Genomic DNA, 16110 nt, shown 5'->3' on the forward strand with positions numbered 1-16110 from the left:
TCCTTGGGGGCTTAATCTTCTTTAATCCTGGGGAAATGTGGACTAAAATGTACTGCCCCTGCAGCGACTGCTAATATTTCATCACAAGATTGAATGTTTGCCTTAACACTAATATGGCCTTTCAGCTTCCTATCCCATTGAGTCTCAAGGAAATAGAATCAGGGAAATGACCGAGAAAGCAAGAATCAAAAGAGAAGTTGGTGCTGCCTAGCTTCTTCCTTTTAATCAGCTTTGAATCAAGAGCTAAATTAAATTTTTCATAGTCAAGGGCATCACATACTGTACATTACAAAGTTTCCATCAGCAATGTGATTGCTTTTAAAAATAATAAATAACATTGCAGAGAAAATCACAGATATAGAATATTACCCTTGATCTTAGATTATAAAGAAAAGAATCAATGAAAAAACAATAATGAGTAAACACAGAAGTATATTCATTGATCTATCACACTGCTTTAGTTTAGGCACATTTCTTTTAATTCTATTGTACAGAAATGCTACATACCATAGACATAGAATACGGAAGACCAGCCAGTATACTGCACAAGAATGCCAGCTAAAGGCATTGCAATCACAGCTCCAGCATAGGATCCTAAAGTAGAAGAGAAAATGAGAGAAAGGTAAGTGAAATCAATAGACATTCTTGACTTCATCTCATTTTCCTTGACTGGGTCTTACAAACACATCCTTGCACACTTGGATGTATATCCACTCTCATCCACATACTTCAAACACATATCCAGGAGTACAAGACTACACAAGTGAATATAATCTACACACCCAAGTCAGAGATATAAAAATAGTACAACACTATAATAAAAAACAAATTCAAAAAACTATAACAAAATAATTAATGAATATATTTGAAAATTCAGAAGAAATGAATAAACTCTGAGAAAAATACAAAATGTAAGAGGGAGTTGAAGATTTCAGTAGACCAGTAATAATTAAAGAAATCGAATGGTGGGTCAAAAACCTTTCCTCATGTACACATACAGACATACCTCAAATGGTTTTACAGATGAGTTTTACCAACTTGCAATTCTTACAAAAGTTGTTCCTAAGCTTTTATGCACATAACTGTATCTGCACATAATACTCACCACAAAAGGAGGTGGTTGCCAACCGACTCCTCTCTAAAGGGGGAGCCCATTTGCTCCATATCCCATGACATGCTGGGTAGGTGACACCCTGTGATGGAAAGAGATATATCAGTACTGTTTAGAATCTTGGGTCATAGGAAAATAAATATATTCACTTCTCTGATGTGACGCTGTTTTCTTAGAATGGGCACAGGGTCTCCAGTTGCCATGTGAGGGCCTTTCTTTGCTGATTCCATAAAATTCCATTTTAAAAACTTTCAGCCCAGACCAGGTAAGACATGACCTCTTTTTAGTCACGTGTTCAAGTTATTCCCACCCTTTAAGACTTCCTTCTACGTCAGTTTTCTTCTGATTAAGGCCGGAGAAAAGATCCTCTACTATTCAGTTCATCTGCAATTCTGAACAATTTGAGAGACAATTTTGTAAGGAGTTAAACTTAGTGATTCCCAAATTAAAGGAATCCCTACTGAAGAAGGTACAGCTTAGATCCTTGAAGGTTGTTATACTTCCTGAAATGAGTGTCTAAAACTTAAAATCTTTAAGATATTCTTTTTTGTATTGTTTTGATCCTATCATTTTTTTCTTTCTTTTTGGAAAGACAAGAAGCTGTTTTCAGTGCCTTAATACTTTATCTGACTTATCTACTCTCACCGTATTTCATGAAAAGAGAAAGGGCAATAAGTATGCCCTTGTCAAGTTTTTAAATGATATTCCTTCAAAGACTACAGGTTAATGGAGCAAAAGTCAATCATTAGAGTTGATGCCCAAAGAATACATTCAATGAAATGTTTTTTGGGTTTTTTTCAGTGAAAATTCAGATCATGAGGTAAAGCCAAGAGGGACTTGTTATAAAACTCTCCAAACATATTAATTCAGAGGATGGACTCAAAATTTTTATCACAGCACATTAACAAAACTGCCTGTTCTTTTTTTAATTTTTTTTATGTCATTCACGAAACACTTCATCATCACTCAATTCCAGAGAAGTGGGGGTAAACAGCCACAGTGGTGGTCTATCATCATTTAAAGATATCTGGTTTCTAACTTTTCCAATTTTTTTACCACTGTGTAGACACAACCTAATACAATATATTTATTTGTAGGTCAAAACAAAGATAATCTTCTGATTCTTATTAGCATGCCAACCTTAAAATGACGTCATCCTGTAGTTCCATACCTCAACAAGTCCCTGCAGTATCCTAACAAAGATGACACACCCATAATGCACTCTGGCTGCTGATGGGATTAGCATATTCAGGGTAGAGGTAAGAAGTATGGCAGCTCCGAAAACTCTGAAAAATAAAAGGAGTTAACAGATCTACATTTCTCAGATCAAGTTAATTACAAGCAATTTCAAGATAGAATTTTGTTTTTCTCTAAAAAAATAAGAATGTTCTGAACTGGATTGGCTAGCCATTTTAAATAGATATTGGACTATCTTGAATTGCTACATCATTTGAAGCACTAAACTCAACATTCAAAAAACAAAGATCATGGCATCTGGTCCCATCACTTCATGGCAAATAGATGGAAAACAAAGGAAACAGTGACAAACTTTATTGGGGGGGGGGGCGCTCCAAAATCACAGCAGATGGTGACTGCAGCCATGAAATTAAAAGACATTTGCTCCTTGGATGAAAAGCTATGACCAACCTAGACAGCATATTAAAAAATAGAGACATTACTTTGTCGACAAAGTTCTGTCTAGTCAAAGTGATGGTTTTTCCAGTAATCATGTATGGATGTGAGAATTAGACTATAAAGAAAGCTGAGTACTGAAGAATTGATGCTTTTGAACTGTGGTGTTGGAGAAGACTCTTGAGAGTCCCTTGGACTGCAAGGAGATCCAACCAGTCCATCCTAAAGGAAATCAGTCCTGAATATTCACTGGAAAGGCTGATGCTGAAGCTGAAACTCCAACACTTTGGCCAACTGATGCAAAGAATTGACTTCTTGGAAAAGACCCTGATGCTGGGAAAGACTGAAGGCAGGAAGAGAAGGGGACAACAGAAGATGAGATGGTTGGATGGCATCACCTACCCGATGGACATGAGTCTGAGCAAGCTCTGGGAGTTTATGATAGACAGGGAAGCATGGTATGCTGCAGTCTATGGGGTCACAAAGAGTCAGACACAACTGAGCAACTGAACTAAACTGAATAAATCTGTTTATACACAATTTTAGTCACTTTCTTCATAGATATAATTACAAATTGTAAATAGTTAATTAAACACTGTATATTATTTGAGTCTATATATCATCTACAATGTAAGCTGCTGAAGGGCAAGAGCTTGCTTTTCAGATACACTGCTGTATCCCTAATGCCTAGCATGGTGCCTGATACATAGGAGACACTCACTGAAGAGCTGCTGAAGAAATAGTAAGTGCCTAAATGGAGTTGTGTCTAGTTGTGTCTGATACCTTGAAGTACGGAAATTATAACTCCATTCATAAAATTTTATGAAGGGAATCATATGTAAATGCTCCCCAGATCTAATGATCAGCTCCCACAGGACATATTTTTAAAATAGAAAAAATTAGTACTTCATATATCTACCTCAGGTTTGTCTTTCTGTGTAGGTGGTTGAGTGGAGGGGTTTTGGGTACCCCTCTTTCTGCATACATACAAACAATTCAAAATAGAATTGCTAAGACATTTATCCATCTACAAGTAAAAATTATATTCCATTATTAACAAAAAAAAATCTTTCCTAATGTAAAACTAAGCAAGAAATACATCCCCTTAACCAGGTAACTTTGGAAACTTCTCTTGCAGAGAAATCTGGGGACACATTGTCTCTAGTCAGTAAATTTTTTCAAGGCAAACATTGAACCTTGAGTTCAGTCAAAATTGGCTGCCTCATAAAAGTTCTCATTTTTCCAGGAGCACGTTTAAATGTAACTGTTAAAGACGTGAGTTTCTGAAAGAGCCTTGATCATTATTAATCTGCGACTGAAATTTGAGAAATGACTTTATGAAAGGATGAAGTAGATCAGCTTTTTTCTATGAATCATAGACTGGGATACAAACTTTTGTTTACTTGCTATAGCCTAATAATCCATCTGTCTTCAGTGGCTTCTCTTCACAGAGTTAAACAGTCACTTAAGAGGTGAATATTCTCTTCTGTTCTTTCTGCGTCCTATTTCCTGAATAGGTACCTTTGGCTCTGAGTCAGAGTAACTTATTTCCTAAATGTTTGGCACAAAATAGAAACTTTTTATTTCTAGAAATGATTATCCCCATTAAAATGCCCAGTGATATTAAACTTCTGCCAACTATGGATTTATTTTCCAGAAATTAAATGCAAAAATCCCATATCCTATCTTTAAAATATAAAAACTTAAAATCATTATTCAGTTCAGTTCAGTTCAGTTGCTGTCTGACTCTTTGTGACCCCATGAATCGCAGCACGCCATGTCTTCCTCTCCATCACCAACTCCCGGAGTTCACTCAGATTCACATCCATCGAGTCAGTGATGCCATCCAGCCATCTCATCCTCTGTCGTCCCCTTCTCCTCCTGCCCCCCAAATTGTTTTAAAATGTATTTTCATGCTTGATTATTTTCAGTTGACTTTTCACCTGTCTCAAGGCTGAAATCCACATGCTTTTATGTGCAAACTCCAAAATATTTTGGAGGTTTCCTTTAGGGATGAGAAGAACTAGATACAAGGGAGTTCGTGAAGCAAGCTTCCTGGACCTAGTGGAAATGGTACCTGATCCCAAAGGCCAATGTCTTTCCCCTGCTCTGGGAGTTTGAATATTGAACCTGTGCACCAGAAAGGGTGAAAGCAGAGAGAAAATGACACGGGAGTTTTGGGCTTATGGGTAGGTTTCTGTATACTGGAAAACTACTGTTGTTTCTGTAGATCCATCCTAATTTATTTCTTATGCTCAATAAAAATGAGACTGAGGCTACTTACAACATCAAGGATAAAGAGAACCAGAGCTACATAATGCTAAAGGAGTTTCGAAAGTGTTTATATGAGTTATACATCCAACTACTCCATTCAGCTCTTTGGAAGAATTCCTTCAAATTGTTGTCCATGAACCAGATGCATTAGAATTCCCTGGAGTGCTTATTAAAAATGCAGACTTCTTATTCCAGACTTTCCAAAGCAGACTGTGCTAAGAGTGAAGCCTGGAAATTTGTTGTAATAAGCAGTCCAGGTGATAATCTTGCATGTGCATGCTAAACTTTGCAAATATATACATATATATATTTTTTAACAGGCTTAGCTAATATGTGTCTTCTTTTCTAATACTTATTTTGAAAGAATGGTGCATGACATTTATTTTATATCTTTCAATCATCAGTTTCTTTCTGCCTATTTGAAAACATTGCTATCGCTAGATAAACTGGAGAGAGATTAATCTTACTTTTTTTTAGTTTAGGGTTTCTCAACCCCCACACTGTTGATATTTTGAGATGAACAAAATTCTTTATTGTGGGATGTAGTCCTGTGCACTGTATGATGATGTAAACAGCACCCCAGCCTTTATGCACAAGATGCCGGTAGCCCATGCCTGCAAATGGTGACAACAAATAATGTCCCCAGAAATCACAAAATATCCCTTGGAGGACAAAATCATCTGCCAGTAAAGCCGAATCAATCATGAACTATTTGTTACCCAACTCATATTGTAGTCAGAACTAAATTTAATGAGTGACTATTCAACTGGTAAGACATCATGCTTATACTTCACATACCAAAAATCTAACAACCCAATGACATGACATTATTAATATACCCATTTTCTAGATGAAGAAACTAAGCCTGAAGTAAGTGATATCACTTGCCCAAGTTGTTAATCAGCTCCAAGTTAAAACAAGAATCTTGTTTTAAATCTAGTCTGTATAATTCCAGGGTGAGTGGGTTTTATTGCTGGGATTTACATCTAATTGTGCACATAATATGTAGTCAGTAATGTGTTTCAGAATTAAAACTGAAAATTTAAATACTCATTTTTCACTAAGTTACTTGAAATCACACTATTCCTGAGATTTAAAATGTCGGTAGATTGCTTTCAATGTTTACTTTCCATTCTTACCCTGAATAGTATTTCTAATTATATAATCCGTGACATTTCCAAATGCTTCCTAGTTTTAACTTTCTTAATTTGTTTAGCTATCCTCTTTATTATTAGTGGCCATTGCATTATAAAAATGGATTAACTTTTTCCAACTATTTAAGAATATAATTCATAAAACTTTTCAGAATCTAGTTTTTTCTAATTTTATGAAAATGATATCTAAATCAATATCCAAGTAGTTAAAATGATGACTATCAAAATTCTTGGCCAATATGGAACATTTTTACATTTTTCTTAATGTACTACAGATAGTCAAAATTGAGACAGCCACTTCATTCAACACTGATTTATGCTTTCACACTTCAAACCTCTATGAGACTATATTTAGGGTACTGTGTTAAGGAGGAAAAGGGAGCCAAAATTTACTTGCTATACTTTCTCCACCTACATTAATTCATTTAATCCTCACAACAACTCTGAGTTACACTTTCCTTTCATTTTACAAATCAGAGACTAGAGACAGACTGTGTAAGAGAAAAAAGCAAGCGATAGAGCTGGTATCTGAATTCCAAACTCTCTGACATGGAAATCTATAAATCTCTGCTCTTTTATCTACAAGATGTAACTTGTTGTTATTGCTGTTTAGTGGCTAAATCATGTCTGACTCTGTGACCCCATGGCCTGCAGCCCACCCGGCTCCTCTGTCCTTGAGATTTCCCAGGCAAGAATACTGGAGTGGGTTACCATTTCCTCCTCCAGGGGATCTTCCCAACCCAAGGATCAAATCTGCGTCTCCTGCATTGGCAGGTAGATTCTTTACTGCTGACCCACCAGGGGAGCCCACATGATGCAACTAGGCACCTAGAAAAAGACCAGGATGCTCTATGTGTAGTAGGAGAGCAAAAGAAAGACAACTAGCCAAAACACAGCTTACGCTAAAGGCCATAACCAGAGTGCAAATGGAAAGCAAAGGAGGGAAAAGTCCATCTCAGCTGGCGTGGCAAGGAAGCAAGTCCTTCAGGGGGAACCTTTAAAGTTGGGCTTTGGAAGATTAATATGAAGCAATTCCAAAGAGGAAATGAATCAGCAAAGTTTCAAAACATGGAAGAGATTACATTACATATCCAAAACGAAGGCAGAATTGAAAATGGCTGAACATAGTGATACACGTGAGTCGAAGAACATCAGGAGTGAGATGAACAGGGAAATTGTAAGGAGGGTTTAAGTAGGTGTAGGGCAGGCAAGAGAAGAAATCATAAGTCCATGGCATCTTGGAGCTGATAGAGTTTAGGGTGACCACAGAGGGAACGCAATTATGCCCCTAAAGTTAAGAAGACATGAAAAGCTTACTGAAATCGAGGGGGTAGGAAATGATGAAGTCAGGGAGTCAGAAGGTGAGAAGCATACATGCGAGTTCAGATAAGAGGAAGGCTTGCAAGGGAGTAAAGCAGTCAAAGTCACTAAAGTGGGAGAGGAAGAAAAGATGATATCAGTATTGTACAGAAATTTTTGTAAGATTCTAGCTTTCTTGGTTAATAACTATGTGACTGGAAAGCTACTTAGCCTCATTTGGCTTCTGATTTCTTGTCTATAAAAAGGAATGTAATGGCCTCGATTGTGTTTACTAGGGCCAGACGTCTGAGGTTCAAAGTCCACTCCTGTCACTTTCTACTTGAGTGATCTTGAACAGTGTACTTTTCTCTCTATGCTTCATTCCTCATCTACAAAACAGGGATATTTATAGAACCTATGATTTATTACCAGTTAAGGACCCAGAAGAATGTCTGACATATCCTAAGCATTTAAAAGGTGTTAGGAGTTGGTCAATGATTGTATTAGTCTATCACACTTCATAGGACTGTTGTGAGGCTAAAAGAGACAATATACCTAAAAGGCTTAGACTGGTGCCTGGCATATAAAAATAAATCCATAAATGTGAGTCAGTCAGGGAGAAATAATCACACCCAATGGTATTGTGCTAGTTGCGTGCCACTCACTGTTCCAGATTTTCATTTTAAACTAAAAACTATGTTGGAGGGCTACTACTACCATTCTTATTTCATGGATAAAATAACCAAGTCCTGGTGAGTTAAATAAGTTGCTGAAGTCACATAGACACTTTAAGTGGAGATCTATGTCTTATAATGACTCAGTCTGGTTGTAGGTTCTAAATACTTAACCCCTAAGCTATATTGTACTTTAATAGAGGCAGAACTAATTCTAGCCCTAACAGTGCCAGCAGCAGATAAAATAACAAAAACTCTGAAAGACCAAAATGTTATTGAAAGATGAATGGCCACAGCGGTGGGGAGTGAGAGAAGAGCTCTATTCTGTCCCTCCTATGGTTTGTCTGCTTATTTATTTTGTATAGTTGGCTTACAACATTATACTATTTCAGGTGTAGGACACAGTGATTCAATATCTTTATAGATTAAAATTCATGCAAAGTCATTATAAACGAATGCCCATATTTCCTGTGATGTGTTTTCCATGCTTGTAACATTTAATGTATACCTAGTAGTTTGATTTGAAGTAAGTAGTTAAATAGAGAGCTCATTTGAGGAGGGTTTTGTCCTTTTATGAACAAAATCTAAGCTTCAGAAAAGAAGTCAAAGAAATAGGAAAACTGAGGATGGAAAAAAAGTTCTGGAATGTAACATAGTTTAGCACTGTGATTTCCAGAGTTCCTCATGTATGAACATCACCTTCAGGATGTTCAAACACAGAGGGCTGGACCAGAGCTTCTGATTTCCTAGCTTGGTATGGTGCCTGAGAGTTTGTATTTCTAACAAGTACCCTGGTGGTGTTGATGTTGCTTTTCCTGATATGAGAATAACTGATTTAGCAGTAATTTGCTAGATATTCCCCCCAGCCTTCACAAAAGAGACAGATCTGGGGCAAGGGAAAGGCCCAGAGAGAATGGAGCTTGTCATAGCTGAAATAAGAGCCTTGCCTTTTATTATAGAGGGGAGCAGCAAGGGTGAAGTGGGAACACCTGCTGAAAAGGGCAATCTCCTTGATAAAATACAGATTATACGTAGATCATTCGATCAAGGCCTAAAGAGGAGTCCTCTGACCTTGTTTTGACTGTCCTCATTAACCAAATTGGGGGCTTCCCTGAAAGTTCAGTTGGTAAAGAATCTGCCTGCAACGCAGGAGTCCCTGGTTCAATTCCTGGGTCAGGAAGATCCTCTGGAGAAAGAATACACTACCACTCCAGTATTCCTGGGCTTCCCTTTTGGCTCAGCTGGTAAAGAATCTACCTCCAATGCAGGAGACCTGGGTTTGATCCTTGGGTTGGGAAGATCCCCTGGAGAAGGGAACAGCTACCCACTCCAGTATTCTGGCCTGGAGAAGTCCATGGTCTGTATACTTCATGGGGTCGCAAAGAGTCGGACATGACAGCAATTTTCACTTCAGTTCATTAACCAAACTGATTGAGTGCCTGCCATATTTTTCTTTGGGACATACAAACAGTACAACATAACATTAGTTAAGAATACATGTTCTATGGTTAGACTGTATGAATTCAACTTCCAACTCCAATTTCTTGCTAGATCTGATTTTGTGCAGTTGTTACTACTTGAATTCTCTAAGCCGTACCTTCTCCATTTGTTAAGTGGAGATAGTGTATCTTCATTCTTTAAGGGATTATCATGAAGATTAAATGAATCAATTATGAAAGGAGACGGTATCTGGTTAACAGTAAGTGGTTTATAATATCAGCTATCATGATATAGAAACTCCCTAACATTCAACAGAGTTCTCCAGAGAACTGTTATTGTCTTTTTTCTCCAGAATGTTTTTGCTCTAATTAATAATGCTATTTCTGTGACTATGGATTCAAAGTTGTTCTGTGTCATCCTGAAATTCTGGAAGCTTAAAGTGCCTGAATCTTGGCTCCCATTCTGAGGGCACATAGTATGGACTGAAATACATCAGTACATTGATCTGTACCTCAACAGTCTATTTAAAATATCTGACAGGAAACAAGCAAACAGAAATTGACAGTCTTCTTCAGATCAGTTTTACTTGTCTTGGTATCCCCTACACACTTGCCTTCGATACCTACCCACCACACACACACACATGCACACACATACACACCTTTATTTTCCAGCTGTCTCTCTCAGATATTTCTAAAGCGCTGTAGATCACTTTCAAAAGACTTAACCCAAGATCCTCCATATTATTTGTGTCTCTTGGACAACACAGTCTAGGTCTTTTATTTCTTCCAATTCCTAGATGGTAGCAGAATACTTTGCATGTGGCATGTGCTTAAGAAACCCCACCACCAGCTCCTTTTGTATAAAGATTTTAAATCTGAGGAAGTGATATCTTCCCTTCCCTAAATGTAGGTGATGACAGGTCTTTCTTCCTTGAGCCTTCTTTATCCCAATAGCCTTTAAGATCAGTTGACCATTTATTTGTTCTTGAGTCTTTAATGGGGACAACCTACTGTTCTGGGTATTCTAACAGTCCTAAAAAGCTGAGTTACTCCCTAGAATAACTGTAGGATAGTAGTTCTGGACTAATAGAATTGAGAATATTCCTGTGGATCAATCTGCACTTGAAATAGCAAGTGCGTGGCCCAGTTTGGCCTCATCCTTAAGTCTTCAAAACAACACTGTGGATATACTAAAATCAACTGCCATTACACTTTCCATTCAGCACATCATCAGCTTCTGAAATGACTCTCTTTAAGCTCTGCTTTCAAAATCAAATTAGGTGGTAATGTTTCAGAGGTGATATACTGTCCTCCTAAAGAATTTCTCCATTTATCAGTATTTAACGTAGTTGTGCTTGTTGTATTATGCTTGACAGTTATCACTGTTGTTTGGCCTGATGTTACAGAAACCAACAAATATAAGCATTGAACATAAAGAAGTTGAAGAAATAGTAAATAGATTATGTACTAAGAAACATTTACTACTCACGTGTGTTTTATTTCCCTAGCACTAGTCTCGACTTTGACATACCACTGCATTTGAAAATAATACCCACCATCATCTGTTTTTCAAGTTTATCCTCTGATCAAAAGACTTCTCTTCCTTTTACCAGGTAGTGATTTTTGGGAAAGTTACTCTGCTATTCTGTTCAGTCCTCTGATCAGTAACACAATGTCTTTGAATATATAAGAATGTCTGCTTTATAGAGCTGCTGTAAGGAAGAATGATGATATATAAAAAGTTTAGTGATATGTCTATTTATTAATTTAATTCTAATTGCAATTGTATCTGCCTCCTAAAATGGAGAACTAAGAAAATTATGAAGACAATTTATATTTCATATCCTCTCTCTTCCTACCCCCAATACATATGTACTGTTTGCACTGTTTAGGGAGAAGAAAAATTTTATACCTGAATGATCTACCTCACATTGGTTGAAAAGCTCTTCTGATATTCACTCACCCCCTCTCCACTCTACATGATTAGAGTGTCTCTTCTGTGTTGCTATGCAATAGAGCTGGCTTTCTATTTTCCCCCATTTTAATATAAGAGCTAGATTTCTGGATTCATTTTAACTATGGGTTAGGAGAAGGTTGTACTCTACAGTATCATATGAGTTAAACAGCCATGCTACTGCTTGGCTTCAGGAGCTCAAAGGAAATATTTATTTTTCAGGTTCATTTTTATAACACCTTTGTCTTTTGAAATTCTACTGTAGCTTTCTTGCAGGTGGGTTTTCAATGTCTCACCATAGGTAAAATGTTAAACTGTAAACAGTAATGTATTTTATATGAGAATATTTTAATGAATTGATTATAGAATATACATTTAAGATATTATTCAATATAATTAATCAATTACACATTTGTAAAATTAATCCAATTTCTGATCCACAGCCTGAGTTTTCCTTTTTTTTTTTTTTTGGCTTTATAATCCATTTCAATTAAGAAACTCATGTAAGGTCTGATCATATCTTCTTCCAAATAAAGGTGAATAATGAGAAGAAAAGTAAATATTATATTTTACATAAAATATTTTGTAGAAATAAATTTCCCCAAATAAATATATTTTCATTTTAAAATAACTTGCTTAATTTTCTGACTTGTAAATGTACATTATCAATAATATCAGACAATATTTATATCAGTATATGTAATATCAGGTGGTATATTTATGTCAGTATATTTATATTAGTATTATATATAAAAACAAGCAATCAATGCAAATTCTACTAATTTTTTAGCAATGAAATAAACTAAAATATTGCTTTATCTGAACAATAGTCAATATATAAAATCATTAATTAGATAAATATTGATGAAGTTCCAAGTAATAAGAGGAACCTCAACTAAATATTTTATTCTGTTTAAAGCCTTTGTCCTTATAATTGGCAACTAAGGTGCTACCTAAAAAAAATCCACTCCTGGTATACATTTTGGTTGAGGGAAAAAGGAAAAGAAATATGCAAAAGTAAATATAAAAAAATCTTGACTTTTCTATGCCTGATGAACAGGATTAGAAACTAATTCATGCTCTAAATGTATCAAAGAGCATTATTACAATATCTGTGAAATGAAATAACAGCCATTTGCTTATTAAGATTGCTTTTCAAAATGATGAACTACTTGAAAGCTACTTAAAATTGTTTTCCTCATGATTTCCTTTGCAGTAAATGACATACTAAGATGAATTTGATTTGCTTATTTTTAAGTTAAAACCTCATTTTACTTGTTTCTCCTCTGTTATACACACATGTACACACACACACACACACCCTCCCAGTGTTTTCTTAAAGTGATTATATGTAAGAGAATATAATCACTTCATACTGTAGGACAAAAAAAAAAAAAAAGAGGAAAGGTGTGTGTCTGTGTGTCTGTGTAAGTGTGAGTGACAGAGGATGTTCTATATTATAAACAGATTACCAGAACTGAGAACCATACAGTATCCCTGATACAGAAACATCGGAAGAAGCAAAGGCAGTTCTGAAAACCAGCATCACAACCTGCCTGATGATTAACATTCAGTGTGACCCACAGTGAGTTCGCTGTGAAATTCCCAGTCATCTTCTTTTTCCTATGACCCATAGCCACAAACAACCTCACATATCAAGCCCACCCGACAAGCATTTGCCTGGAAGAGGTGACAGGAACACTGGTGACTTGTCATTTCTACAGATGATATCTATTTTCCTGGAATCAATCAATCAGTTTCCATTTGGGTAGTGGCTTGTCACTTAACAAGGATCTAGTGTTTCTCACCCCAGGTGGGGCACTAATCCTCTTGGAGAGGATCTGTAGGAATAGACTGAGCCAGGCTGTTTAATGGATTTAATCTAATCAAATCAGGGCTTGGGTGCCTCCCTTTGTCACATCTGATGCTCCCATTCCCAAATTAAAAAAGGAATACACAAGTGCAAGCCAGCCCTCTGGGTCCCTTGGTACCTCATTATGTTGTAAAAATGACTTCATCACTCATGACAGAGAAATTAGACAGCCCCAACAGTGGCATATGGCAGCGGACGCATCATTCTACCAGCTGCCCACCTGACTCTCCTCCTTCAAAATCATGTCCCTCCCCCCAGAGGCTGCTTCTGCACTGCAGTAGTGGGATGTGGCAGCCGCAGCGGAAGCCAGACCTAGTAAGGGCGGGAGGAGAGGAGACTGGAAGGCGAGAGAAGCCCATGTCAGCAAACCACGTGCAAACCCTCAGGGACCCCTCCTCCCCAATACATCTATTCATCTCCTGGAAAGGGTATTTCTTTTGTCAGAAGAAAAGAAGACCTTTTCTGCATTGCCCCAGATACCAAACCTATAGAGCCCACAATGGGGAAATGGCTAGATGTTTGATAGGCAGCCAGATGACTGAAATAGAGATAGTCACCTCTGGCCCTAAAGGACTGGATCACTATGAACCAGTTCCCTCATAGCAAGATGGTGGTATTTTGCAGCAGGCTTTATAGTCACAGTCTGAATTATTTTCTCACCAAAAGGAATTTGTAAATGCTTCTCACTGGAAGAGTTAAGAAACTCCTGCAGGCAATCAGTGTTGCAATGGCTAAGTAAGTGTAGAAGGCAAAAGATGATAAACAGGTGAGAGACGGAGAAAGAGAGAGTTTGGTGATGAGACTTAAGGATCTATTTCCAATGCTTATTATAATAAATATCTTCATTATTTTATTTTTGTGAAAGAAAATGACAGAATAGTACCAGTAACATTATTTCTCTCTAGGCTGAAAGTATGAAGGCATTGTATTTAAAGTACCTTTGTTCCTCTTTCTGAAAATCATTCTCACAAGAGGAGTTTTCATAATCAGGCAAGCCAGAATATTTACCTAAAGTATATCAAATTCCACTTATATAAATGCAAATGCATGTTAGTAAACAGTTCTATAATCTGTACATTAGAATTTGTTAATTTTTAAGTATAAATCCTCTTTTCTTTATAGCGGTAGTACAAATTGAGCTGTATCAATTAGAGTTGCAAGCAAGAACCTCTTTCTTCTAGACAGAGGGTCTAAACTATCCCAGTCATGCTCAAATCTCTACAATCTTCTAGAAGCTCAAACTGCCAAAGGGCTGGGTCAGTAGAAAAACTTCCAAATACCATGTTTTTTTCCCTCCAGAAAAATCACACTATTTGTCTAAGTCATTATCATGTATGCATTTTGCCTTTTGCAGGGAAAAGAATAGAATCACTTGGGTTATGGCTAAATCATTTGGGAGCCAGTACACACACACACAGATATAGTATGTTTCTCCTGCCACAAAAATCTAAGAATCCCTGGGGCCTGCTAAAGGCTTCTCTCTCTAATTCATGGATTTCTGTCCTGGATTTAGGGTATGATGGATTGTAGGCACTCATTCAGAGAGTAGAGGGCTCAACTTGCTACTGAAAGTGAATATTGCAATAAGCCATATAATATCAGGCAGAGATGTCAACTTTCAATGCTGAGAGAGGTTGTAGTCATGTATTACTGGACACCTGAGTTTTAGTCACAATCTCTTTGTGACTTTGAACAAGTCACCACCTCCCTGATTTTCTATTTCCTTTCCCAATAGATAAAATGAGAGGATTAAATGAGTTGAACCCTCAGTTCAGTTGAGTTCAGTTGTGTCTGACTCTCTGCGACCCCATGGACTACAACACGCCAGGCCTCCCTGTCCATCACCAACTCCCAGAGCTTACTCAAACTCATGTCCATCGCGTCAGTGAAGGGATCCAACCATTTCATCCTCTGTCATCCCCTTCTCCTCCCGCCTGCTATGTTTCCCAGCATCTGGGTCTTTTCAAATGAGAGTTCCTTGTATCAGGTGGCCAAAGTACTGGAGCTTCAGCTTTAGCATCAGTCCTTCCAATGAATATTCAGGACTGATTTCCTTTAGGATGGATTGGTTAGATCTCTTTGAAGTCCAAAGGACTTTCAAGAGTCTTCTCCAACACCATAATTCAAAAGCATCAATTCTTTGGCACTCAGCTTTCTTTATAGTCCAACTCTCACATCCATACATGACTATTGGAAAAACCATGTCGGTAAAATGATGTCTCTGCTTTTTGATATGCTGTCTAGGTCTGTCATAGCTTTTCTTTCAAGAAGCAAGCGTCTTTTAATTTCATGGCTGAAGTCACCATCTGCTGTGATTTTGGATCCCCCCCAAAATAAAGCCTCTCACAGTTTCCATTGTTTCCCTATCTAGTTGCCATGAAGCGATGGGATCAGATGCCATGATCTTAGTTTTCTGAATGTTGAGTTTTAAGCCAACTTTTTCACTCTCCTCTTTCACTTTCATCAAAAGGGTCTTTAGTTCTTCTTCACTTGCTGTTTTTTCTGTTATCAGGAGTTCACTACATGCTACAGATACATGTGATGGTCAGTTTGTTATCTGAATAAAGAACTGTTTTCTCTTTAGCAAAAGTCAAGTTAGAAACCCAAGAATACCTGAAAAGATAAAATGTTCCACTAGGAACTGAACTCTCTTTGAATAAAGGATAGGGGTGTGGGAAATAATCTTTAATTTTTATC

At 37.2% G+C, this 16110-nt stretch overlaps 1 protein-coding gene across 1 annotated transcript in view; it reads right to left on the reverse strand.

Moving 5' to 3' along the window:
- Nucleotides 1–16110, reverse strand: part of SLC17A6 (solute carrier family 17 member 6) — a 40771-nt gene that overhangs the window by 14959 nt on the left and 9702 nt on the right. The window contains exons 4-6 of the mRNA XM_004019439.6: nt 2283–2397; nt 1106–1193; nt 508–594 (exon numbers count right to left, since the gene is read on the reverse strand). Of these exons, the coding sequence (XP_004019488.1) occupies nt 508–594; nt 1106–1193; nt 2283–2397 (290 nt within the window). The remainder of the gene's footprint in view (nt 1–507; nt 595–1105; nt 1194–2282; nt 2398–16110) is intronic.

Source organism: Ovis aries, chromosome 21 (assembly GCF_016772045.2).
Source record: "Ovis aries strain OAR_USU_Benz2616 breed Rambouillet chromosome 21, ARS-UI_Ramb_v3.0, whole genome shotgun sequence".
Classification (NCBI taxonomy): domain Eukaryota; kingdom Metazoa; phylum Chordata; class Mammalia; order Artiodactyla; family Bovidae; genus Ovis; species Ovis aries.